This window comes from Dermacentor silvarum, chromosome 11 (assembly GCF_013339745.2).
Source record: "Dermacentor silvarum isolate Dsil-2018 chromosome 11, BIME_Dsil_1.4, whole genome shotgun sequence".
Taxonomy (NCBI): Eukaryota; Metazoa; Arthropoda; class Arachnida; order Ixodida; family Ixodidae; genus Dermacentor; species Dermacentor silvarum.
Window position 1 is genome coordinate 9,393,108 of NC_051164.1, and position 25,463 is coordinate 9,418,570.

The 25,463-nt window shown below is 43.8% G+C and overlaps 1 protein-coding gene across 2 annotated transcripts in view; it reads left to right on the forward strand.

Moving 5' to 3' along the window:
• The window catches only part of LOC119433831 (uncharacterized), an 85,782-nt gene that overhangs the window by 28,564 nt on the left and 31,755 nt on the right, over positions 1-25,463 (forward strand). Inside the window, exons 3-4 of one of the 2 annotated variants that reach the window (XM_037701093.2) lie at positions 13,525-13,608; positions 24,637-24,814. In XM_037701093.2, coding sequence (XP_037557021.1) covers positions 13,525-13,608; positions 24,637-24,814 — 262 coding nt within the window. Of the gene's footprint in view, positions 1-13,507; positions 13,609-24,636; positions 24,815-25,463 lie in introns of both variants that reach the window. The other variant, XM_049658962.1, reaches the window with a different exon arrangement.

The window sequence follows — 25,463 nt, forward strand, 5'->3', positions numbered from 1 at the left end:
GAAAAGGTGGGCGGCTCGCGCAGCGGTGTCCAGTAGCCAGACTGCCCTGTGTGACTGCTGTCTGGGTTGATGCCAGCGGGGTCGTCAATGCCTTCTCCGGAATCGGCCATGTCCGCTGCCTGTGGTGGTAACCCAGCCAAGCGTCTACTCCGTCGCAGAATCGGTAGATCTGGATCGTCCAGGATTGTCCAGGGTGTACCCAGTACTTCCACCAAAGATGTTACGAAGATGTTTATTTAGAAACGCGCCCCCACTCTACTTCTTTCTCGGGCTCAGGCGCGCAGCGCTGCGACAATATTGCTGTGCACGACAATTAAAACACTTCCACTGAGTTTTACAGCTTCGTCAGGTCACATCAATGTAGTGTATATTCCAACGGTAAATAATTTCCAGTCACAAAATCATCATTCAGCTACGTTTCAGTCAGACAAATGTAGAAATCGTTAGCTAAAATGTTTTCATAGAAGGTTGAGAATTTTGTTCGGAGACTGCAAGCATTTTGATAAAAGACCGACCCCCGTATTCTAGAAAGCTCCTTTACTCCACCTTGACTTTAGGAAGTTGATCGCAGCGCCGCTCCTCAACAGAAGTGGTCACTGCTCTCTAGTCCAGCAAGCCCACGACGCGGCCTCGAAGCTCAGTCTTCCGGTCCCGACGTGGGATTAGCCCTTCTATGGGTCACCCCATAGCCTTGCAGAACCAAATAAAGTTCTCCATCCATCCATCCATTCTATTTAGGCTCCACGGCAGTCTTCGAGAAACATGGCATCGTTTTCAGTCGACAGGCGGAGCTGTGCTCACCTTGGTGGAATGGCGGACGAGTTTTGAGTCAAGGTTCGTTTGTGAATACTCGGTGAGTATTCCGTAAGATGTTTTAGGTACCCTCGGCAGCATCACGCTTTGGCTCATTTAGCACTCCGAAGAACGGCCTGAAAAGGCAGTCAGTGGGCCAGGCACCTTGCAAGTTAATTTTCTCAATTAGCTCCCTTTCCACAGTGACGCAGAAAGAATAGCTGTTGTGCTTCGTCTTCAATTTCAAACCTTGAACAGAACCTTTACCAGTGGCACTTCCAGGGCTGACAAAACGTCATCACATGTTACTGTAGGCACCAAGCAAGACACAGAAGAGCGAGTGCTTTTCAGACGGCTTAGGCACAGACACCAGCCGGCAAATGCTGCTGCGATTTTTACTGCTCTTATATAGTAGTTTATGCTGCATTAGAGTGCATGCCACAAACGAATGGGGCTCCAAAGAAAAAGCGCATGCTGTGGTGGAATGAAGACTAGAAGTGCTCGTAAAAAGCGAATAAGGCTTGAGGTTTGCTTCGTCAGTCTCCAACGGCGGAAAACCTAATAAATTTCGAATGTGGAAGGAAGACGAACACGACGTATCGCTAAACTAGAAAGCTGTCAGAAATACATATCCAGTATAAATGCCTGCACACAGGAAGCGAAAGTGTAGAATAGGCTGAGAAAAGTGACTGGTCGGCAGCCCTACATATTGTCCTTAGTGAATGATCAAGGGAACAGCTTGAAAGATCAAGCCGATATGCTAGGCGCGCATTTCGAGCGTATATGTATTTGCTGCACACTACACTGAAACTTTCATGCGATATAAAGCTATGTTGGGAACGCGAGCCGATAGACCTAGATGTGTGCCGAATGAAGCCTACAGTTGCCCCTTCAGCATGGCAGAGCTTAACACTTCTTCAACATGCTGCAACAAGTCCACACCAGTATCAGATCACGTCCTCTACGACATGATTAAACATTTCAACCGGAAACACACATTATCCTCCTCTCACTCTATAACAGAACTTGGTCTGAAAGGTATATCCCCTCAGCATGGAAGGAAGTGATTGTCATTTTAGGAAAGGAAAGGGTGCATCTCTCCTAAGCAATTATAGGCCAATCGCACTCACTAGCTGCATTTGCAAAGTCATTGAAAAATGGTAAATCTGTCCTTTATTGCACTTCTTAGAATCGAACAATTTACTGGATCCACACCAATGTGAATTCAGGGTAGGCAGATCCACTACTGACCACCTAGTCCGCATTGAAGCAAACATGCAGGAAGCTTTTGTACACAAACAATATTTCTTGTCAGTTGACATGAAAAAGGCCTATGATACCACATGGCGGTGCAGAATATTGAGTGATCTTAGCACGATGGGCATTGAGAGAACTCAGCACTAAGAAATATGCTGAATGTGATTGCAAGCTACCTGTCAGACCGTACGTTTCACGTGAACCTAGGTGGAATACTGTCGGTGGAATAGTGTGTGCAGGAAATAGTACCTCAAGTATGTGCGCTAAGCTGTACTCTCTTCATCGTTAAAATGAACACACTCCAAGCATCACTACAACATTCAATGTTTTATTCTATTTACGTAGAAAATGTGCACTTGGGATTGAAATCTTGTAACCTTGTTGTTTGTAAAAGGTAAGTCCAACCTGCAGTAAACTGGTTGTCAAAATGGGTGGATGGGAATGATTTTAAATTCAATGTGCAAAAAAGCGTTAATGTTATATTCTCTAGAAAATGTGATCTGGCGTTAGAACCTGAGATTGAACTACGCAGACAACGCTTGCACGTGAAAACAGAGCATAAGTTTCTAGGCATTATACTAGACTCAAAGCTTACATTTATCCCTCACTTAAAGTATCTGAACGAAAAGTGTCTAAAAACGATGAGAATACTTTGTCTCGCACAGACTGGAGTGGTGACAGAAAATGCCTTAAGTACCTCTGCAAGAGCTTTGTAGCATCCCGATTAGAGTATGGTTCAATTGTGTATCAATCAGCTCCTAAGAGCACACTGAAGATGATCGACACTATGCACCATCTAGGAATTCACCTGGCAACAGGTGCTTTCAGGACTAGCCCGATTCCAAGCCTTTATGTTGAATCAAATGAATGGTCACTTCACATGCAGCAATCTTTTTTGAGTTTCAAATACTTCTTAGCGGTTCACTCAAACCCATCACATCCCTGCTATCCAAAAATAACTGATGTCTCGAGCGAAACTCTCTTTGCTAGCTGACCCGGACCTACTCCACTGTTTCCAGTCCGTGTTAGAAACATGGCTTAACATGAATGTTTCACTTTTTGAGAATGAACTGGGACTCTCGACCTTACCAGTACCGCCTTGGAAATGGCGTTGCATAGACTGTGACACATCTTTCTTGGAAATAAATAAACGAGCTCCAGAGTCACAAATACAATGACATTTTTTAGAACACCAGGAAAAATACAGCTGCGCCGAGTTTTATACGGATACTTGGAAGTTGGCTGTTGGAGTGACCAGTGCTGCTGTTGGACCAGCGTCGGAAGCTTTGAAGATACACACGAGTATTTTTACTGCTGTAGTGCCCGCCATATTATGTGCTGTAAAGCACATTGCACAACTTGGTGAAGCAATCATTTTCACAGTGTTGTCACGGCCCTTATGTTGCACAGAAAAATGAATAACGCTATCCTAAATAAGCTCTTTTCTGTCTTGTACTCGGCATATGAAGCCAACTCAAAAATCCTGATTTGTTGGGTGCCTGGCCATCGAGGCATACAAGGTAATCTGGAGGTAGACTTGAATGTTCTAGAACAGTTTCCCGCATCCCATTCGTTTACCGCAAAGCATACATGCATAAGAAACTGAGGGAAAAGTGGCAGCGGGACTGGGACAAGGAAACCGATAATAAACTGCACACTGTACAGCCACACAGTAGCGCACCCAGGATCTCTGCCACGGGGGGGTTGACAGTTTGCCAATACCATCTAAAGAGCGCTAATTTCACTTTCTTCGGGGGAAATTGTCAAAAAATGCGCTTTTTGCGAGTGTGCAGACGATTACGCGTCTTACATCTTAGTTGCAGTACTGAAATGCGTAAGGAAAGAAAAGGGGTTAAACAAAAGAGGGGGTTAAGTCGGCCTCAGGGGGGGGTTACAACCCCCGAATCACCCCCCGTCGGTGCGCCACTGCAGCCACAATTACAAAACATAGTGCATGAAAAGCGAGCGAGGTGGCTGGAGGTTTCATTGTGCAGATTGCGACTAAGGCACCCATATGCCACTCACTTATACTTGCTCATGGGTAGTGAAGAGCCCACATGCACATGGTGTAATGAAACACGCATGTCCTTTTGGAACGTAGAGAAACGGAAAATATAAGGCGCGAACACTTTTCTCCGGCATATCAAAAAAATCTTCCTCTACATCCCGCATTCTTCCTTAGTAGTGAACTGCTGTTTTGCACCAAGGCACTTCTTTCATTTTTAAATGATATAGGTATACTTATTATCTGTCCAAGAAACCAAGTTATAGCACTGCTTCATAGAAGCTGTACTGCGATAGCTGTTTTAACAAAACAACACTGACATCCAATACCTTGTCCGCAAGGGAAGTATGGAGACGATGGTGCTCTTCAAAGTTCTTTTAAAATGTCACCAAATGAAAACACAACTGACACACCTTTTCACATTCATACTACTTATCACCGACACATCACCGCATAAAACTTGTCCTAGGGAACTTCACAGTTTTATGTGAACATACCTTTTACGCATTGTTAACAGCCAATCAATTTTGGGCCTTTTACAGCCATGTTACATATTTGCACTTGAAAAATCTATGTCTATCATCCAATTAGTAAGCTTTTTGTTTTATGAAACATTGTCATGGCACTCTTTGGCCATACCTGGCCCTTGCTCCATAAAAATCAACATATCATCATCGCCATCAGCTCTGAGAAAAGTCAAGACAGGAACCTAACTATTTACCACCAAAGTGCCTGGAGTGAGGCATAGAATGCTTCACATTAAAACAGGATTATGATTTGATTAGAAGACACTTCGAATTTCCTGTGTGCAGACAATACATTGGCGTGGATCCAGTCATTGCTTCTGCACATCTTAGAATGGCAATGTTTGATATGTTTGTGTGCCTTTCAGAATAGAAATTAGTGGTTAGTGAGCACTTGTCATGTAGTCTTCCTTGTTTTTATTCTACTATGGGCTTGTCTGTTCATAAGTGATCAGAAGCGACTTGAAATGGATCAATTCGATTGTAGCTCCCGTCACAAGCTTTGTACCTAGAAGCATTGCTAAACTATATGAGTACGCAGTGGATGAACAACATAGCTGGTCCTGGCGGGCAGTTGTCTGGTGAGATGTTTCTGGCGGCAGGCAATGGTAAAACCTGCGAAAAAGACAGATTGTGTGCTGGAGAGGTGAGGCGCAGTAAGTCGAGCTGGGATTTTAATGCCAGTGGTGAATGAATACTCTGAAACGATGAATTGAGTGGGGTGTTAAATTTGTGTGGATCGTACAATGGGCTCTACGTTTCTCTACGCATATTAATGCGTAGGCCCAACCAGGGCTTTGTAAATTAGTATTTTGAAGTCAAGTGTGTCAAGTTATCTTGCATCATAAGAAACCAAGAGTGCATTTAGCAGTTGTAATGCAAGTATAACATGACGTGACCAAGTTAAATCGATAGAGATGAATGCCTAAGTATTGACTGTGTATGCAGCAGCAAATACAGTGTTGTTGACGAAGTAGCTTGTACATGTTTACACCAGTGAAATGAGATTAGTACTGTTTTGTTAAAGGCCAACTGCAGCAAATCTTTGGGCCACATAAAAAGACCATCTTAAAGGGCAGCAGTGCAAAAGAGAAGGCAAGTAAGGTAAACACACAGAGCACTGTCTTGCCTTACCAACTAGCTCAGATTCTGACCTAAGTGCTTTGAAAAGCCTAGAAATAGTGTATATGTGGAACAGTCCCCACGAAAAATTCAGGTTTGAATAATGAGTGCATGCATCACAAAAAGCTCACAAAAGTACACGGTTTTGGTACCCAAACTGAAGCGAACACTGCCGTCACTGCTCGCTGGAAGTAATGCAGGGGATAAAGTTTCCTTGAAGCCAATAAAACTGCACATTTCACATGGCTGTTCTACTTGAGCTACAAGTTAATTTGCATGCCCAGATATATTTACATATTGACAAGTTTTATCAGATCATTATTTATATTATGTAGGAATTAGAGACAATCGTTATTAGTTATTGTCGTTTGAGCATTTCTAGAAATGTTGATTTTTTTTAAACAAAATTGCAGCACACAAGAGAGCTTATTTGCAAGTTAAAGATAAATTTAAAGAAAAAATGGGTGCAATATGTTAGTTGGCCTCTGTCAATATACCGTTGGCGCTTTGAAAGATACGCGTCATGCCACTGTGTAGTTGGTCTGTGCTTTAGAAGGCACCTAATCTTTAACTTAACATGGTGAGAACCTGGTAAAGAGCTTTTTCAGAATCAAGGAATGCCATGTCGTTCTTTGGTTCAGAAAAAGTGTTCTTTTTTTCTGCTTTTATTTATCTCTGTTACTGCTTCTATGTAGTTGTACCATTACTTCAGTCATTGTGTGAATTAGCTGTGTGACCCTTGATAAGCCATGCCTGTGCCTAAAAAAGTATGTGTGTCCTCTAGGGAGGAAGACAAGTGTTCCATGGCTTTGCCGCTACTGCAGAGCAAAGAGCTATAGTTATAGAGCTGTGGTCTGCAGTTATTGACACTAAGCCTATCACCAGATTTATGTATCTGTATGATATCAGCTGTTTTCCAGTCTACCATGATTTCAATTAAGCTTTTGTTGAGTATGACATACAAATACACTTTGCGCACCATTCCCCAAGTGTAAGGAAAGGCATTCTGAACTGGTCGATTTCTCAGTGTGCTCAAGCAAAATTGAATAGATGCCTTTTTTATCTGCACGAGATTTCAAGGCGGGTCTTGAAAAATGTGAACTGACTGTCGGAACTAAAATGCAGATGAAAATTGGTCACTGAATATATTGGTTATCAGTAATGACAGCCAGTTATAGTTTTGTCCAATGGTTGCTATTAGTAATGATAGCATCCTTCTTAAGTTTGCATATGGGATGTTTTTTCCCTGTGCTACATGCAGCCAGAACTTTTTGGGGTCATTTGCAAGGAAATTATGCGTCTTGATGTACAAACTGTACTGGGATGACTTTATTCTTAAAGGGAAACACTTTTCTAACTAATCATAGAATGGCCTTCTTTCACGAATCTCATGTCGCAAACATTTTTTGAATCCTTCAACTACAAGTGTAGTTAGCGTATCGATACCCGGCTTTCTCTCTCTTTTTGTATCCACTGGAAGCTACATAGCGGAGAAGCCAAGAGGGCGAAGCCCCGGCCAAAAGTTGAGTGTCACTGCGGCGAAAGGGCTCGTCGCGGCACCTCGTGGTGGCGGTAGTAGACGATGCTACGCAGCACGCCGCTGCCATCTTGGAGGACAGGTGCCATAGATGCAGCTACGCACAGTGCAAAGATGAAAGGAATTTTCCTGTCTTTCTAAGATCACAGCCATATACATATTTTCAATTTACTAAACTCAAAATTAACAATTATGTTACAAAATTAACAAAATAATACTCTCGCGATCACAAAATCAGCATTGGTGGGCCAGCTGCTTTTGATGACGATGCATGACGACATTGTGGAAGCGAGAGCAAGTGATTTTTCAATTTGTTTGACAGTAGATTATAATTTCCCTGCTGCATGCAGTGCAGTAATATTTGGCTCACATGTTGATAGCAGCCTCTGAGACAGATCGGCAATGTTTCCTTAGTATGTTCAAAAAGTGTTTCAGGCCCCTTTAAGCCCATACTTGAACTGCGGTTGTGACCCCCCCCCCCCCCCTCCTTCACCTATTTGCGGTGTCTGTGGGATTTTTAAAACTGTTAAAGTTCACAAGTTCGCAGGTACAAAAATGGTTCCAGGGTACCGTGTGACGTCAAGGGCACCGAGTCCACCGATTGGGACATCATCTTGCAGTTATTGGGAAACGCCAGGTCATTGAGGGTTTAATGGCAGGTTTATGCTGTGGGACCATCTCACATAAATAATCTTCCAATGATATTAACTTTGTCAAAAGTCAGCACAACCTTGTGAACTTCGTTCTCTTTTGTGTTCACCCAAACTCTATTCCATATCACCTGGAATTATGGTAAGAAATTTTCAGAGATGCTGCTACCTTCTAGGTTGCTACGAGTTTCCGAGATTCTTGCCTTATCTCGTCTGTATACAAGATTAAAAATTACAAGCTTAAAAGGACCTGGCTTCACAAGTCGATAATGTCGTTCGATAGAAATTCAGAAAGTCTGAGAATGCCCTTTAACACAGGAACTTCATATTACTCGGGCTCCTCGAGACCTTGACAACATGTAGAATGAGATTATTCCATCTGTTGTCGAAGTTTTCTGTCTTTAAGACGAGATATTCGGCAGCGTTGTGCAGTTCATCAAATTTAGAAGTGTAGTTGTGAACGGTAGAAGAAAGGTTACCCAATTTGGTTTGTTCTTTGAATTGCTTTTAAAGGCTCCTGTTTGGAATACTTTGAGTGCTTTTAGCATCTCACTAGAAAGCTGAGCTGGGGAACTGGGATTGGTCTCACCAGCTAGCAAAAGAGACAGCTTGAAACATGCGTACCAATTGAGCCATTTTGATGTGAAAAATGCTGCACTAAAGTGCCCAAAAAGCAAAAAAAAAAAAAAAATTTAATGGTTGAAGTTGCACCACGCTGCACCGGAACAACTCTTTGGCTCAGGCAGGTGCATCCAAGACATTGGGAGGTCATGGCCTCTAAGATTGCCATCGCAGCATCGGTGCAAGATGATGATGTTGATCTCGGAGGTTTGTAAAATTATAGCTTCAGGAATCCGGCAGCAAGTGCGTGCTTTTCCAGGCTGTTCCACTTGCACAGAGAGGTCACAGCCGGAGGAGCTCCATTTCCCACTAGTGTTTGCCACTCACTGAACTACGCGAGTGCAGCTTGGAGCTAGAAAGAAAACAACTTCTTCCATCATCACAAAGTTATAAGGATAAATTGTCATTTGGGACTATATTAATTGTGAAACCTTGTTAACTCGGCACGTAAACATTGTTGACCGACATGCATGTGTGTCCTCATCCGTGGTGACATGCTTTTCACTGCCCAATTCGTTGCTATTGAGCTGGCCAGCAACTAACTGATCGTCCATGCAAAGTAGGTGGCAGGTTTTATGTCATGACAATAGAATTGATTTTCACCTGAATGGCTTCCACGATGCCTGCAGAAACCATCTTGGTCCAAGACGCGAATGCGTAACTGGAACCACGTGTATACCACACGCATTGACCACCCAGAATGCACCTTTGTCACTCATCATCACTGATGCCAGATTGCTGCATGGTTCAACTGCCATGCCATAAATTTCAAATATAATTGTTCTGCAACTTCTTGGTAGTCTAGTTGGTGCATATTTGATAGCATATTGTCTGGGCATAAAAACCCCACAGCACATGGACACATTTGCAGGAGCAACACAATGTCCTGTCAATGTGTCCCTGTGCGGTTGTGTTTTAATGCGAGAGCATTACTTGGCTCATTGTGTCGACCATACCGTCAACAGAAAGCCATGGCAGAAAAACGGTGCACAAATTACGTCATCTTCATGTAACTATAAAAAAAATTGGCCACGGTGAGGATTGGATCCTCTGCCCCACGGCCACTGCTACCGCTCCGTACCCGTGCATTCTAACCACTGCGCCACCGTTGCAACAGGCTACCGTGACGGATATCTTTGAGGCTGTGCAATGTGATTGGGCTCTGCCTGGCGGGCAATTCACTAGATGGCGCATGATAGGAGTGGGGCCACTGTCGGCGCTATGGAGTCTTCATTGTCCGAAGTTGAATCGCTCGCATCTACATCATCAGGTGAGACAGCAAAGCCTGGCCAGAAGCGGCAGTTCACTGCCTACAAAGTACAAGACCATTGCAACACAGCGAAACTGTCGATCAACTTGAACCCACCAGAGCCCGTGGAGGACAAATAACAAAAAGCTTCAGGTACCCGTCAGACAACTACAACATCCGCTCAGAGTATGAGGTGGAGTTCGCCTATGAACCCGATGAAGTAATGTAGTGTAAACACTATGGTGCCGCTCGCCAAAGTGGTTTCATCGTGCTGAAAAGGGGTGTCATCGAGAAAGAACGCTCAACACAATGTGCGTAAAAGACTACTTTAATGAGAACTACACAAATAAAACTCGCATGAGAGATCGCAATGTGGCCAGTTGGTCGTCTTGCGTTGTTGCAACCTCATAAGCAGCAACGTTACACTCGGAAACATAACACAGCAGCACGAAACTCGGCAACATTTTGCAGGGACAGTAAAGGCTCAGCGATGCACTCAGCGACAAGAAATGCTCTCACATCTACACATCATAGGAATTGCTTTGGTGACCTCATAGGTTTTTACTTGCATACCATAAACAAAGAAATTTTCAACCTACCTCGCCAAATGCACTGAAACTTTGTCAACTTACTGTGGGTCACGTACAGTCTAACATCTAATGCATACTTCAGGCTCGAAAATGTGGTGTTATGGCCCCTTTAACAAAAGCATTTCACACTCTAAATCTTAGCATTCTTATACATAAGCTAGTCTATTAGTTGTGCTCCTCTAAGCCTTATATAAAGTTGCTTAACAGTTTGCAAGCGGTCACGTATGTTAATGGTCATCTGCTAAATTTGGAGTGGCGCATTTTATATGAAAACCTCTTTCTGCAGCTATACATAGTGCATCTGCTTCATCCAGTTGTTTATTATAAGCCATCCCAGGAATCGCATGCTGCCCTATGCATGCATATTTTGGCTGTAGTGCACATGCATTGATAGCCACTGTTCACTTTCACGGGGCATTGAAGGTATACACTGTATGGGAAGACAGATGGGCAAAACATAGACATCTTGAATGTCTTCAACATCGAGCTCGCAGTTCTTTACACTGCCGTTCCTAACTTCTACATTTTCATAACATTAGTAATTATAATTACATTTTGTCTCATTCATTACGACATCTGTGCACAGCCTTTGGGCAGGTGTCCTCCTGAACCCAAACAATAGATTCTCTGAGCATTGTAAACTCAATTTACGTACAATCAGAATTACATGTGGGAAGTATACTCGGTTTGGTGACATACAACAATGCAACCCTTTACCCACAAATATTAAGCTGCATTTTTCGGTGCATTCTTTTAAACAAAGAGATTTATTGCAACCATTGCTCATTCATGTTTTCCTTTCTTTGCCATTCTTCTTGTCACCTGGAATACTATTGTAGCGCAAACAGATGAGGACATAAGAAGGCAATTGAAACACAAAGACAGGGGATGATGATGATTTATTGGCATCCGCTTTGAAACGGGGCAGTGACAAATAGTCACCTATCCTGCTTGATTTAATCAGGTATACTATGTTAATTATATTAAAGATTAATGAGGTATACCTCTCATTAATCTTTTTCTTTTTTTTTTTGAAAATCTACCTTGTACTGCTACCTATGATTTTAAAAGGTCAGGTTGTATCAATCTCTTCCCTGCTTTTTTTCCACCAATACTCCAATTGTCTCTTGCTTCTCTATGGTTGATCGGTTGATGTTTCCTTCCACTTTAAACCCAAGCGCTTCTGGAAGTTGTACGTTACCTACGGTTCTCGCTGGGTGAATCCCTTCACATTCCATTAGGATGTGCTGAGTGGTCTCCGGATCTTTACTGCAGCGTACACATGCATCATATAGTTACGAATATTTGCTCCGGTATGTTTTGATCCTTAGGCAACCGGCTCGAGCCTCAAATAGCAAGGCACTGCCCTTTGTGTTATTGTACAGATTTTCTCTTCTAATTTATTTCTTCTCATTCTTGTAAATCTCCATGGTACCTTTTTGTTTCCATTCTTTGTATTTATGTGTATGTATGTATGGGCTGTGCATTTCATGTGCCTTCTGGTGTCATCTATTTGCACTACAATAGTATTCCAAATTCCACACCAACAAGCCTGCATTGCAGCAGTTCTTGTCGCTATTTTGTAGCGAGTCTGGCTTTTGCTAAAGTGCTTCATTATAACATGTAATCTGTGAAAGATTGCCTTAATTTCTGGACTATGCACAACAATTTTACACAAAATGTTTCTTTGTTATGCTAGAGCATGCCATCACAAACTTTGTACTGCCTAAATTTTAAGCGTGTAATCTTCTTTGTGCCAATTTTATTGTATTTCTGCCTGCTCTTTATTTTTTTACTTTTGCATGTGGGCGCCTATCATTGCACTGAACTGTAATTAGTGATGAGAGGATGCGTGTAGTAAAATAATTACTCAGCTGTGCTGGTTGAGATGAGAGCTGTGTTACTCTTCTGTTGATTGGCCAATTAGGCTGTGCTTTAAAGGAGACTGGAATGCAGTAGCGCACCCAGGATCTCTGCCAGGGGGGGGGGGGTTGACAGTTTGCCAATACGATCTAAACAGCACTAATTTCGATTATTTCACGGGAAATTGTCAAAAAAATGGGCTCTTTACGAGTGTGCAGACGATTGCGCGTCCTACATCTTAGTTGCAGCACTCAAATGCGTAAGGAAAGAAAGGGGGTTAAACAAAAGGGGGGGGTTAAGTCGGCCTCAGGGGGGGGGGGTTACAACCCCCGAATCCCCCCCCCCCCCGTCGGTGCGCCACTGCTGGAATGGCATCGTGGAGTCACATCCTTTAGGTGCAGAACTCTGGCGATAAATGTCCACTGTGATATACAGGTCAGCTCTATTTTTTTACCAGGATTGTGATGCAGCAAAAGAGCATGCTCATATGAAAGAACCGACATGGATATGCGCACACTTGGAGCTTATTTCAAGAAGAAAATGGACATTATATATGTGCGTATAGAGCACATGTGCACAGAGACAAAATTGAAAGTCATCCACCAAGGTGTCTGTTCTCTTGTGCATGTTCTTTTGCTGCATCACAGTTCTGGTCAAAAAGTATTCAACTAACCCTGCAATGTGATTTTTTGAAGATAGGTCAACTTACATTGCTTCAAGTCTATAATGAGACACTAAAAAGAAAAATGATTTGAGCTTTGTTACCCTCCCACAGTAGTGAAAAGCCACTCTTACTGCGAGAACACGCTTTGTACCCCAGCAAAGACTCAAAAACAAAAGATGGAGAGGTCGCCATGAAATTCTCGTGCCATCTCAACGTGACGTCGTGGATTTTGACACTCGGGCCTAGTTAAATTTCTGTTGGTCAAAATGGATGACCTCGCTCTCTGAATTCGAACTCCAAGAACATTTACTGAACCACAATGGCTTAAATGCAAAAAAAAAAAAATGCTTTGCAATCGATAACATTACACCGATGTACCAGCCTTGGGATTTCGGCGTGAAATTCAAAAGTGGAACTTTGACCGTCAATTTCTCTTCTAATAATAAAGACATTAATGGAAAGTATAATTCTTAAGAATACTTTATCAATCTAAACTGTCTTTAGTGTCCTTTTTTAAAGGTGTTCTTTCTTAAATTTATCAGAATGCATTTGAGAGGCTTAGAAAGCATAGCTTTTCCAAGAGTGCCCTCAAGTCTCGCCAGACCTTGTGAGGTCACACATTTCTGGACGCAGTCTGGTTTTCTGTGCAGGAGGAGGTTCGCTCGTCCACAGAGATCCGGCTGTGGCTGCCACAGATTCAGGAGGAGATTGAAGTCTGCCTCCAGCGAGCTCAGGTGATTTATTTAATAAATAAATAAATTTATTTATTTATACAGGTACCCCACGGGTTCCACGTGGGAACATTGTGTGATGAGGGGAGTACATATTTTTGTTTCTACAAAGAGCGATCAAGACAATATAAAATAGAAGAAAAGAATGACGAACTCTTGGTTGGGTAAGAAAAAGTATTAACGGAAATCAAACATTTATACAATGTTAAAGACGATGCTGAGGTTATAGATCTGTGAATGACAAACTCTTGATTATAAGAAATACAAAATGTACATGGAAATTAAAGATTATACAATGTTAAGGACGACAAATAAGGTTATGAAGCTGTATAAACAGCTGTACCTAGCCAAGAATACATTTCTAGTGCTGAAGAAACAGTGCCTTCAGCAGTTTCCTAAATTGACAACTAAAGATTGGTTCTTTGGGCCCATGTATAGTGACATTGCTGTTTTTCGAAAAGTGCAAAATGGCCCAGCACAGACGCCTGTTTTCCAACAGGTGGGGTCAGGGAGCCTTGACATTTTCTGTCATCTCAGCCAAGCTTGCACTTTTCTTGACAAGTTTAGGGACTTGCTGCCTGATTCCTGAAGCTATAATTTTACACAACCTCCGAGCATGTCCGGTATTCCGGTAACCACAGACAAGCTGGGCGTTTTCATGGATGGGTGGAGGCGTAAACTAAAGCCTCTCCATACTGCTATGATGAAGGAGCTTCGTAGACGTACGTGAGCGTCCTGATCGGCATGCATGGTCCAGACATCTGGTGGCGCTGAGCTTAACCAGACAGAGCTAATATTGCTGTAATCAGGTGTAAAACATTTTAAACATATAAAAAGACAACGTGTTCAAAATTGTGCGCCTGCCGAAAATTTGCGCCAGCAGCAAAGTTTGTTACACTTAGTTACTGCTATATTCGCTATATAGTAACTAAGTGTATATATGTTATACACTTAGTTACTGCTATATTAGCTCTGTGTTGGTTGAGCATTGTGCCGCCAGGTGGCTGCACCGTGCAAGCAGTTCACATTTGTGCCTCCGTTCATCACGTAAAACGACCAGCACACTTGCGCTTGCATTTACCCGAATACCGGACACGCTAAACTCTATTGTGGTAGTAATCCTTCGGCTGAAGTGACGGCTGCAAACGCGTAGGTGCTGGCGCCGTTTGGATACCCACAGTCCGATGCGCTGTAGCCACTCCGCTCGTCTGCTCCCTTCCGGAGGGGCACGATGTCGCAGCTTGACATGTCCCCAATCGCTAGATTTGCAGCCCACAATGTAACAAGGGCGAACCGTGGTGCTCGTGAAAAGAAAGAACGAGACCAACACGCAGTGGCGCACCCACAGGGGGGGGGGGGGGTGATTTTGGAGGTTCTAGCCTCCCCCCCGAGCCCGAGTTAACCCCCCCCCCACGCGTCCAGCCCCACCAGTACATTGTGTACCTTCAGTGCTCTGTTCACGTCATTGCAATTCAGGAGGTGGCTAGAGGTTGAATTGTCCTGATTGACAAAAACACTCTATCATTGTCTGTATTTACGAGGGAGGATCCCAAAAAAACGGACTGAGAGGGAGCTGCCATTCATAGACGCAGTACAGAGTTCAGCTGCTAGATGGGGTTAGTAGAGACCTTCACAAAACAACTGTGCAGATGGCGTTAGTGTGTCGGTGAATGTGTGAGCGTAGTGTTGTGTTTCTCTCACTGTTCGCATGTTCCGCCTGCGAAGTCATTATGGCAATGTTAAAAGAACAAAGAGTGTGTGTGAAATTTTGTTTCCTGCTGAAAATATCAGTAAAGGAAACTCGCCAAATGCTTCAAGAGGCTTTCCAGGAGGATACTATGAGCCGCACACAAGGTTTCGGCTGGTTTGGGCGCCTTAAACGTGGTGAGATTAGTGTTAGACATGTGATTAGTACATGTCCTTGTGCATTCTCTTTCTGGTACTTTCTTTTTATAGAAACAAATCAACTAACATCGAAACTATTATAAACAACATTTGTTCACCATAATGTTGGAAAAATGATCGATGGCGCGCCCTGGGCAGCCAATCGGATAGCTCGCCCTACTGACGTCATATGGTCAAATTGCATCACTTGGTTAAGGGCGGCTGAAAACTCAGCCGATTGGCGTGCTGCGATCGGTAGCGATGTACCTTTTTAAAACCTTTTAATAAATTACACGCATTATGTGGAATGCTTAGGTGCCTCAATTAATGATCAGAAGGACCTACTCTAATGACTCAGTACGTTTGTACAAAATCGTCAGAATTGCTTCAGGGTCCCTTTAAATAGAATGTTATTATAACATCTTGAACAAATTGTGACAAGCAGGTGATGGCAGCGACTTGATGAGGAAGGGCATTTCAGTCTTTAGATGCTTGGTAGTGAAACGAGGCTGAGAATGTATTTGTGCATGAGTGTGGTGCTACCTGCAGGGGATGGCCAATGCATTGTGACTGGCATGATGGAGGGACAATGTATGGTGGGCGATTAAGCATCGAATAGTATAACCTGTGGAAGAGGGAGACGGTGGCGATGCGGCGACGAAAGGATAGAAGTGATAAGGAAGATAATTTTTTCAGGTATGATATGCTGATGTCAAAAGAGTATGAAGAATGAATACACCTGGTGGCGTGATTTTGAACTGCCATAAGGGCATTAGCGAGATATGCTTGATGCAAATCCCAGATGGAAGATGCATATTCAAGTTTCGTTCTTCCTAGTGATTTATAGGGTAACAGTTTTACATGCCATGGAGCGAAGCGAAGGTGATGTTTTAAAAATACCAATGTTTTCTTAGCCAATAAAATGACATTAGTAACATGCACATTCCAGGTTAGATCATTAGACACAGTGTCACCTATGTATTTGTAAGATTCTGCTAATTCTATGCACATATTACTAATCTGATAAGACAAGCGAAGCAGGCGATGATGACAGGTAAATGAAACAAGTTTGCATTTATTAGAGTTGAGTGTCATTAGCCAAAGATCGCACCCTTCTTGTACGTGGTTAAGGTTAAATGGAAGAGCTGTTTGGTCAGAGATGTTATTGATTGCACAATAAATAACGGAGTCATTGGTAAACATACGGATATGGCAGGACACATGCAAGGGTAAGTCGTTAATGTAAATTAAGAAAAGAAGGGTTAAGGGGACGGAACCCTGTGGCACGCCTGATGGGACGGATGCAATGTTAGAAGCGTGGTTGGTAACCGAAACATACTGCTAGCAGTCAGTAGAAAATTGCTTGAGCCATTTTAGGATACAGTAGACTTCCGTTAATTCAAATCCTGTTAATTCGATTTCTCGAAGGTCCCGGTCAGCACCCATGCATTCCTATGGACCCAAACTTTCGTTATTTCGGTCCTAAAATTGGCCTTCGCCGAATAATTAGAACTTGACCAGTCGGCACATATGCAGCTGGCCCCAATGACACCTTTATCGGCAGCGTCTGTTTCGGCATAGCTTAGGGGACAGTGAATTTGTTGAACACACGTCATTTCCTGTGGAAAACGCCTATTTTCTGCCTGCCCTAGGAATTTTCAAGCAATAACCGTAGCTTACATTCTGTGATTATGGTATTTGCCCAATTCCAACATATGCCTTTTCTTTTTCTTTTCAAGAAAATTAGTTCGAAAATTGCCTGCGCGGTGCCATCGAACTCATTGCTAAAACCACCTTCGCAGCATTTGTATGCTTTACCGCATAAGCATGAATGTATTGCCGAAGCTGACTTTAGGAAACCGGCTGTCGTTGTGCAGTACATATTAGGCCCCGCCCATTATTCTTGCTAAAAAATGGAGTGCGCATTAGATTCCTCTTTGTTTGGGAACTTTAATGTCATTTCTATGCTAGTTTTCTACTTTGACTCATAGAAAGTGAACATTTAATTCTGGGACTTGTTAGAATTGGGAAAATACTGCAAAATTAATCAGCACTGTGTTCTTGTGTTTTTTTCTGCATCTTGTTTAATTCAACCTGCCAGGTTTCTCAATAATTTTTGTCAGTCCCATAAGGATCGCATTAATGGAATTCGACTGTCAAAATGCAGGTGCAAATGAGAAAATTTTACTAATAGGCACTGATGAGATATGTTGTCACACGCTTTCACGTAATCCAAAAGTAAGGCCTCTGTTTGTACATCAAGATTAGCACGAATGTCATGAAGAAATAGTGCAAGCTGGGTCTCGCAAGACCGGCCCCTGCGGAACTTGTGCTGCAAAGGATGAAAAAAGTTGATAGTGTCTAGAAAGGTCATAATATCAGAGTAGATTACATGCTGCATGACCTTGTAGGAAACGCTTGTCAATGAGATGGGCTGGTAATTTAGTGGAGTATTTTTGGTACCTGATTTGTAGACTCAGGGGTGGGACTCCTGAGCCAAATGTGCCATTTTGATGCAAACGCTAATTCCTGCGCCAAACACAGAAAATTGACTGAAATTGTGCCACACTGCACAAAGAACAAGTTCGGTATGGGTGCTCCGGCAGTGGCCGTAAACAGCGAGTGGATTTGTTCTCGAAAAAAAGAGGCTGGCACGCACGCGGCCAGTCCCGCCAGTTGTTACTACTGTCAGAACGGCCAGGGCGGCTGTATTTAGAGGTATAGAATACGGTTGGGTGGGCCGAACAGCGCGGCGCTTCCTAGTTGAGGCGCAAAACAAATTAAGATAGTCTGAGGCCGCTGCGAGCGAAATAGAGGTTAGGGAGGCGAGCGCTGCAGCGATTTCAGTGGCCAGGCATTCTCTGTTCCCAGAGTCGGTATAACGTAAAACATTTTCAATCTGTTGTTATGCCCATATGGGCGAGGCCTGAGCCATTTTGACCTATCACGAAGGGCTAATGGCAGATTTGGAATAAAAAGTCGCAGTTTCGCGCACAGGCAAAGCATCGACTGCGATAGCTATACGAAGTAGGGATAGTATTTTTATTGGCCGTATAAACTTGCAAACATTCGCTTACTAACTAAATTAACAAGCACAATGTCAAGCACGCACATGCAAACATGAACAGATCTCACTCGATGACCGCAGAAATTTGCTGTCAAAACACTGGAGTGAGGAAGCGCAGCAGTTGCATCTCACTTTAACGCGAACTAAGCGGTGAAAACACAGTGCGCATGAAGCTATCGGCACTCTTACTTTGTCCTCATCACAGATCGCTTTCAAGATACGGCCCGCACGACCGCACCGGAGTAGTACCCCCCTCTCCCCGCCTTGCGTGCGACTGAAGACGGCGCACTTCCTCCCCGCTTTCTGCCCTTGCGCGCGCGAGATTGAGCCACCTTGGGCTGCTCACCCTCGCATGTTTTCACTCGCACATACAGCATACGATGGCGTGCGATGACAGGGACTTTATACGGAACATCATGTCGACGATGACGGCAGAAATGCGCCTGGAGTGTCCATATAATTGCTATTGCAAAAAAAAAACAGATCGGAGTAGTTTCACATTATACCAGCCCAGGGTTGATTGCAGCTTACTGGGTTTGTGGTGACATATGGTGACCCAGAAATTACGTTACCGCGTCGATTGAACTGCATAATTTGATAACGGGAATATCTAGTTTGATCGTAGGGCCACTGATGTTTTCGGCTTTGCAAGAAAGCATGTGCAGTGCCGCCGCCTCACCCCACTCTTCCATACTCTAGTATGCTATACTTACAAAGCACGCTTCTACTATGCGCTTCGTGTTGGTTTATTCTGTGTTTCGATGTGGTTTCAATGTGCACTGCCATATTCCATTTGACCTGCTCCAAAACTGCAATTTTACTTTCTCCAAAAATTGCTCCAAAACGACTTTGGGCAGTCCTACCCCTGCTTGAATGACCTTCCTCATCTTCCACTCCTCTGGCATTTTGCCTGTGGAAAGCAACTGAAAATAATAAGTACAGAAACGGTGCAGAAATATGTTTCGTGTTTTTTAGTAGTTCGGAGTTAATGTAGTCGATGCCAGCTGATGAAGACAACTTAATATTTTCTATTACAGATAAAAGGCCACTTGCTGTAAATGTGATGGCTGACATCTTGCATTGTATATTTCTGGTGGGTGAAAAAGGAAGTGTCTCCATTTCACTAGTGAATACAAACAAAAACGTGTTGCTAAATATGTCAGCACAGCTTAATTCCGTCACAATTCACTCAACTCGTTAGTAAGAGCAATAATTGGCACATGTTCAGGGTTTATCACCTGCCAGAATTTTCTGTGGGTAGTAACTAAAATCTTTAGCTAAAGATGTGAGAAAGAGCTTCCAGCACTGTGTACGTAAGTCACGATACCAAGTGACAGCAAATGAAGTCACAAAAAGCAAAGGGCAAGGTAATTGTTACAATTAATTTAAATGTAAAAATAATTAAGTAAAGGAAAATTAAGCTGGATGAAAAAATAACTTGCTCTAGGTGGGGGAATGATCCCACGTTACATGTGCAGTGTCTCACTAACTAAGCTACTGCGGCATCATCTATTTGGCCACTTGTTTTTAGGTACCAGTGGCGCACCGACGGGGGGGGATTCAGGGGTTATAACCCCCCCCCCCCCCCTGAGGCCGACTTAACCCCCCCTTTTGTTTAACCCCCTTTCTTTCCTAACGCATTTGAGTGCTGCAACTAAGATGTAAGACGCGCAATCGTCTGCACACTCGCAAAGAGCGCATTTTTTGACAATTTCCCGTGAAGAAATCGAAATTAGTGCTGTTTAGATGGTATTGGCAAACTGTCAACATGGCCCTGGCAGAGATCCTGGGTGCGCTACTGTTAGGTACTACAGTATAGACCACTTATAACGTAACCGCTTATAGTGCAGGACCGGATATAATACGGTCTTTTCAGACTCCCGCTAATTTTCCCATAGAACTCCATGTATACGCATACCGCTTACAGTGCAGCCGCGTGAGACGAAGTACTGGTTATAATGCGGCTTCTGCGGGAAAATCTCGCCGACAAGAGTGACAGCGAGCACGCTTCTCAACAAGGTGCGCCCACCGATGGGAGAGGAGATCAACGAGGGCGATGCGGAGGAGGAGCATGAGACGCGGAGCAAACGACCGGAAACAAACGCGTGCATAGGTTGTCTAGGCGACGGAGAAACCTTTTGCTTGGCTGCTTATCAGCGGTGCGTTTTGCACTGAACGCGGCTTCAGTTTCTGTGCACCCATCGCGATGCGTGTTGTGAAGCGAAAGCGACGCTGTCAATTTAAGTAGTGTCCCGCAAAGCTAATTCGGAAAATCGGTTAATTCGGACTTATTTGGCCACACATGCGTTTTTCGGACTACTTTCGGAGCTCGGTGAGCGAGGAGCGCCGCAAATGTGCGATGCAAAAGAGCAAGAACGGCGCTAGCGTCCAACCGAAACGAAGCGGCGGAGTACGCATCGCCACAGCCATCAGTTGAAATCGTACGTGAATGATAGCAACGCCTGGATGCTTCGAGCCTATTTGTGTCTTTGAAGCCTGTATTCTTGCGTTAACCGGTAGGACGTTCTGGTGGGCTAGTTGGTTCATAGCTTTTAGACGTTTATAAACTGCGCAAGAAAACGAAGACACAAGGAGGAAAACACACACGACACCACGAGCGCAGACTGCCAACTGTTTATTTCTGGGATAGCAAGCAGCATATATTTCACTCATGATCCAGAACACGTGCCCCCATTGTCGTCATTGTGTCATTTTTTATCGTTGGTTTTACACTGAAACAACGCCTCAGCGCTACCTTTTTTACCATGTTTTTATGCTTTTCATAGCCACATTTATAGTTTTCGTCGACTTCATCTTTACATCTCGTGTTATTATTTTTTAAAGCTTTTTCTTTATCCTTCATGCCTTTTATCACATCATCGCCTCTACATTTGTTGTTTGATGTATTATTTGTTGATTATATTTCTTTTTTTATTATTATTTTTTTCTAACGTATTTATCACCTCATCCCACACCTTTACCATGGTTATTTGTTAAGTGACATCTGCCATTTTCATTTCATTCACGTGCTCATGGTTTTCTCTCCCTCATTTGATGACGCAGCAAGAACGGCTCTTGGTTAGTTTGGTGATCGCCTGTCGCAATCCTGTTTACAAGGTTACACAGCAGATATATTATTTTTTTTGTTTTTGTTTTTTTGTGTTTATTGGCACATGTGTCAATGGGGGCACGTGTTCTGGATCATGAGTGAAATATATGCTGCTTGCTATCCCAGAAATAAACAGTTGGCAGTCTGCGCTCGTGGTGTCGTGTGTGTTTTCCTTCTTGTGTCTTCGTTTTCTTGCGCAGTTTATAAACGTCTAAAATGCGTTAACCGCCGCGTGCTTTCGTAACTGCGTAGCCGTCATCCACGATCGCGTCGATAGCGGCCGCGGTTTTCTCCTCAGCGGTTGCAGCGAACAGTAGTTTCGTTTTTACACGGTACGCGCGTTGGCCACGTGCCTAAAAAACTGCATAGTCGCCATCGATGATCGCATAGATAGCAACCGCGGTTTCGACTGCAGTTGTTGCAGCGAATGGAAGTTAATTTGTTCAGACTCGGTACGTGCGTTGGGCACGTGCCTTCAGCACCGCGAATTTGTCGCCGTTCATAATCGCCTCGATAGCGGTCATGGTTCTTTCCACAGCGGTTGCGGCAAACAGTTGTTTCGTTTTGACTCGGTGCAAAGCTGTCGAGCTTGAAGAGCACTGGCTACATCGCGATTATGTTTTCGCCAGCTCAATGGCGAAAACGTAATCACGATGTGCGCGCGATAGTACAAAGCGTGTCTACATGCTTGGTCTACATGTTCTGCATACGTGCAGGGCTTGAAAATCATTGTTTTGGTTATAGTGCGGTACCGCTTATAATGCAGATATTCGCAACTCCGGCAACTTATGTTATAAGCGGTCTACACTGTAGTACTAGTATTTGGGCATTACAAGCAAGATGTGGCCTGGGAGTGTTAGCCGCCAACACTGTTCTTGGCCGAGGCAGTGGGTGGTGTCGCGTAGTATGTGGCTGTGGGCAGCACTTGCCTACGCTGTCAGGGCTAGTCTATGGCTGTGGGATAATAAAGCAATACTTAAAATAGCTGTAACACGTAATGATGTAGTTTTTTTCATAGTGCTCACATATCATGAGAACATAAATTGCATGTTACATTTTTAGCCAGCGGTGACTGTGCCACATATTGATGTCTCACAAAGTGCACAAAAAGGCCACATTGTGACGTTGCTATCGGTGCCACCCAACAAGCTTTTTCGGGAGCGTCAGGTCCCTTTTGAGTGCTGTGCCCAAGTGAAGGAAACCGGTCTTCGCTACATCGGTTCCAACGCGCATTTTGGGATCTGTGTGAAGCAGTTAACGATATACATGTCTTGCCGCATAGCTACTGCGCACTTGCTCGCAGATCGGCAGTTACACTACTCACGTGATCCACGGATTACACCCCGCCTTCGGGAAGGGCCCACTCTTTATCGTGCCACCTTTTGCACCAGCCCAGTTTACTATTGTACTGTTTCTAGGGCCGGCCCACGTTACTCGGCAAGAAGCCAACCAAGCAGACACGTCAAACTCTTGGGAAGAAGGCATAGAAAGCCTTGCTTTGTAATTATGTGCTTGAACGCTAATTTGTGCTCGCAGGTTATTAAGGTGCTCTTTGTTGTTTAAGTATGCAAGCTCTTAGATTGGGAAGGCTTAGGAGTGAGAATCAACTGCGAATATCTCGGCAACCTTCGGTTTGCAGATGACATTGTCCTATTCAGCAACCGTTGGGACGAATTACGGCAGATGATTCAGGACCTTAACTGAGAAAGTGTAAGAGTGGGGTTGAAGATTAATATGCAGAAGACAAAGACATTGTTCAATAGCCTGGCAAGGGAACAATAATTCAGGATCGCCAGTCAGCCTCTAGAGTCTCTAAAGGAGTACGTTTATCTAGGTCAATTACTCACAGGGGACCCTGATCATGAGAAAGAAATTTATAGAAGAATAAAATTGGGCTGGGAGTGCATACGGCAGGCATTACCAAATTCCGACTGGGAGATTACACCTGTCATTGAAAAGAAATGTGTACAATCATTGCATTCTATGGGTGCTAACATATAGGACAAAAACTTGGAGGTTAACAAAGAAGCTCGAGAACAAGTTAAGGACTGCACAAAGAGCGATGGAACCAAAAATGTTAGGCCTAACGTTAAGAGACAGGAAGAGAGCGGTGTGGATCAGAGAATAAACAGGCATAGCCGATATTCTAGTTGACATTAAGCAGAAAAAGTGGAGCTACGCAGGCCATGTAGCACGTCAGATATATAACCGGTAGACCATTAGAGTTACAGAATGGATACCAAGAGAAGGGAAGTGCAGTCGAGGACGGCAGAAAACTAGATGAAGTGATGAAGCTAGGAAATTTGCAGGCGCAAGTTGGAATCAACTAGCGCAAGACAGGGGTAATAGGAGATCGCAGGGAGAGGCCTTCGTCCTGCAGTGGACATAAATGTAGGCTGCTGTTGTTGTTTAAACTGCAATAATTCAGCAGAGAACAGAGCCGACCACTGACATACCTGTCGGCTAATATGTTATAGTACGCATGCTGACCTGTATTATTTGGAAAGACAGGATCATTTGCCTGATAAATTTTGCTTTAGTAGTTTTTTACTGTTTGTGCCTGCTTGAAATTGGATGAATTTGTAGAGTAAATCTGTCATAGGGACTGCTGGGGAAGTGGTCAAGCATTCCCTTTTAACAATTCGTCTTCGGTCAGTGTCAAAAAGCAGAGTGAAGATGCCAGTGCAATGGTTCACCATCAATATTGGTGCCTTACTCTGTCCACGAATTAATGTCTACTCTCACCACTTGGATGTCTTCTGGCATGCTAGCAAACTTCAATATGGCGAGCATCTCCATGAAGTTGATGAGGTCGGGTCATGTCTAATTGTACGAGGCCAGAAGGTGGCGCAAGCATTTACTGCCATCTTTCAAACAAGCGCCAACTACGCTCATGCCAACCTTGTCGAGCTCTTCTCAACCAAGCCATTTGTGTCTGGTGGTGTGCTCATATCTGCTGTCGACCCCCCAGGACCCAGCCCAGTCCACATACCAAGCGGCGGATTTCCAACGGCGAGCACGCCAGCTGCAGGACTACTACCGGGCATGCCGCTGCAGGCTCCAGGAGCTTGACGGGAGTGAGACAACGTCCTCGTCCGACCCCATTCCGGTCACAGTCACGCACCACGTGTCCACCACTGCTGTGTCAGGTGTTTATTTTTATTTCTTTGGAAATTATTGGTGATTGCATGTTTTCTTTGTGTTTTTTTTTTTTTTTTTCAGAGGGAGGGGGGGAAGGGAGGGCTGTAGCTATTGTGGAGCCCATGCACACATAGGAAAAAAGAAATGTTGCATTAGACAGGTTGTCTGGCAACCTGCAGAACTTGGAAAGTCGTAGAAATTTCGGGCACCTAAAAAAGTCACGAAATTGTCAGAGAATCTCAGTACTAACACAAACATTTTGGATTTTGTCCTTTCTGTTGTAATAAGTAGCTTATGACCTAGTTATCATGGCACGTAACCTCATTTGTGTTATCGCTTGGCGATTAATTATTTGAATTTTTGTTTATAGCGACCAATCCAAGTTTCGATTTCAGAGAGCAATAAGAGCGTCCAGTTGGTTTGTAGACACAGCTGGTCACGTGATTGTACAAAACTGTGACCCGAACGCCGATGCGCTAGTTGTTTCTAGTTGTTTTTCTCCATCTACATGCACATGTGCTGCACAATGTCCTCTTCATCTTTGTCCTTATTATACCATTGTGCAGCGTCAACGCTTTTCTGCAGACGGCAGTTGCCCCCATACTGTCCAATCACTTCTAGGCGTATATGCATCTTCAAGCTGACCGCTTTTCCCGC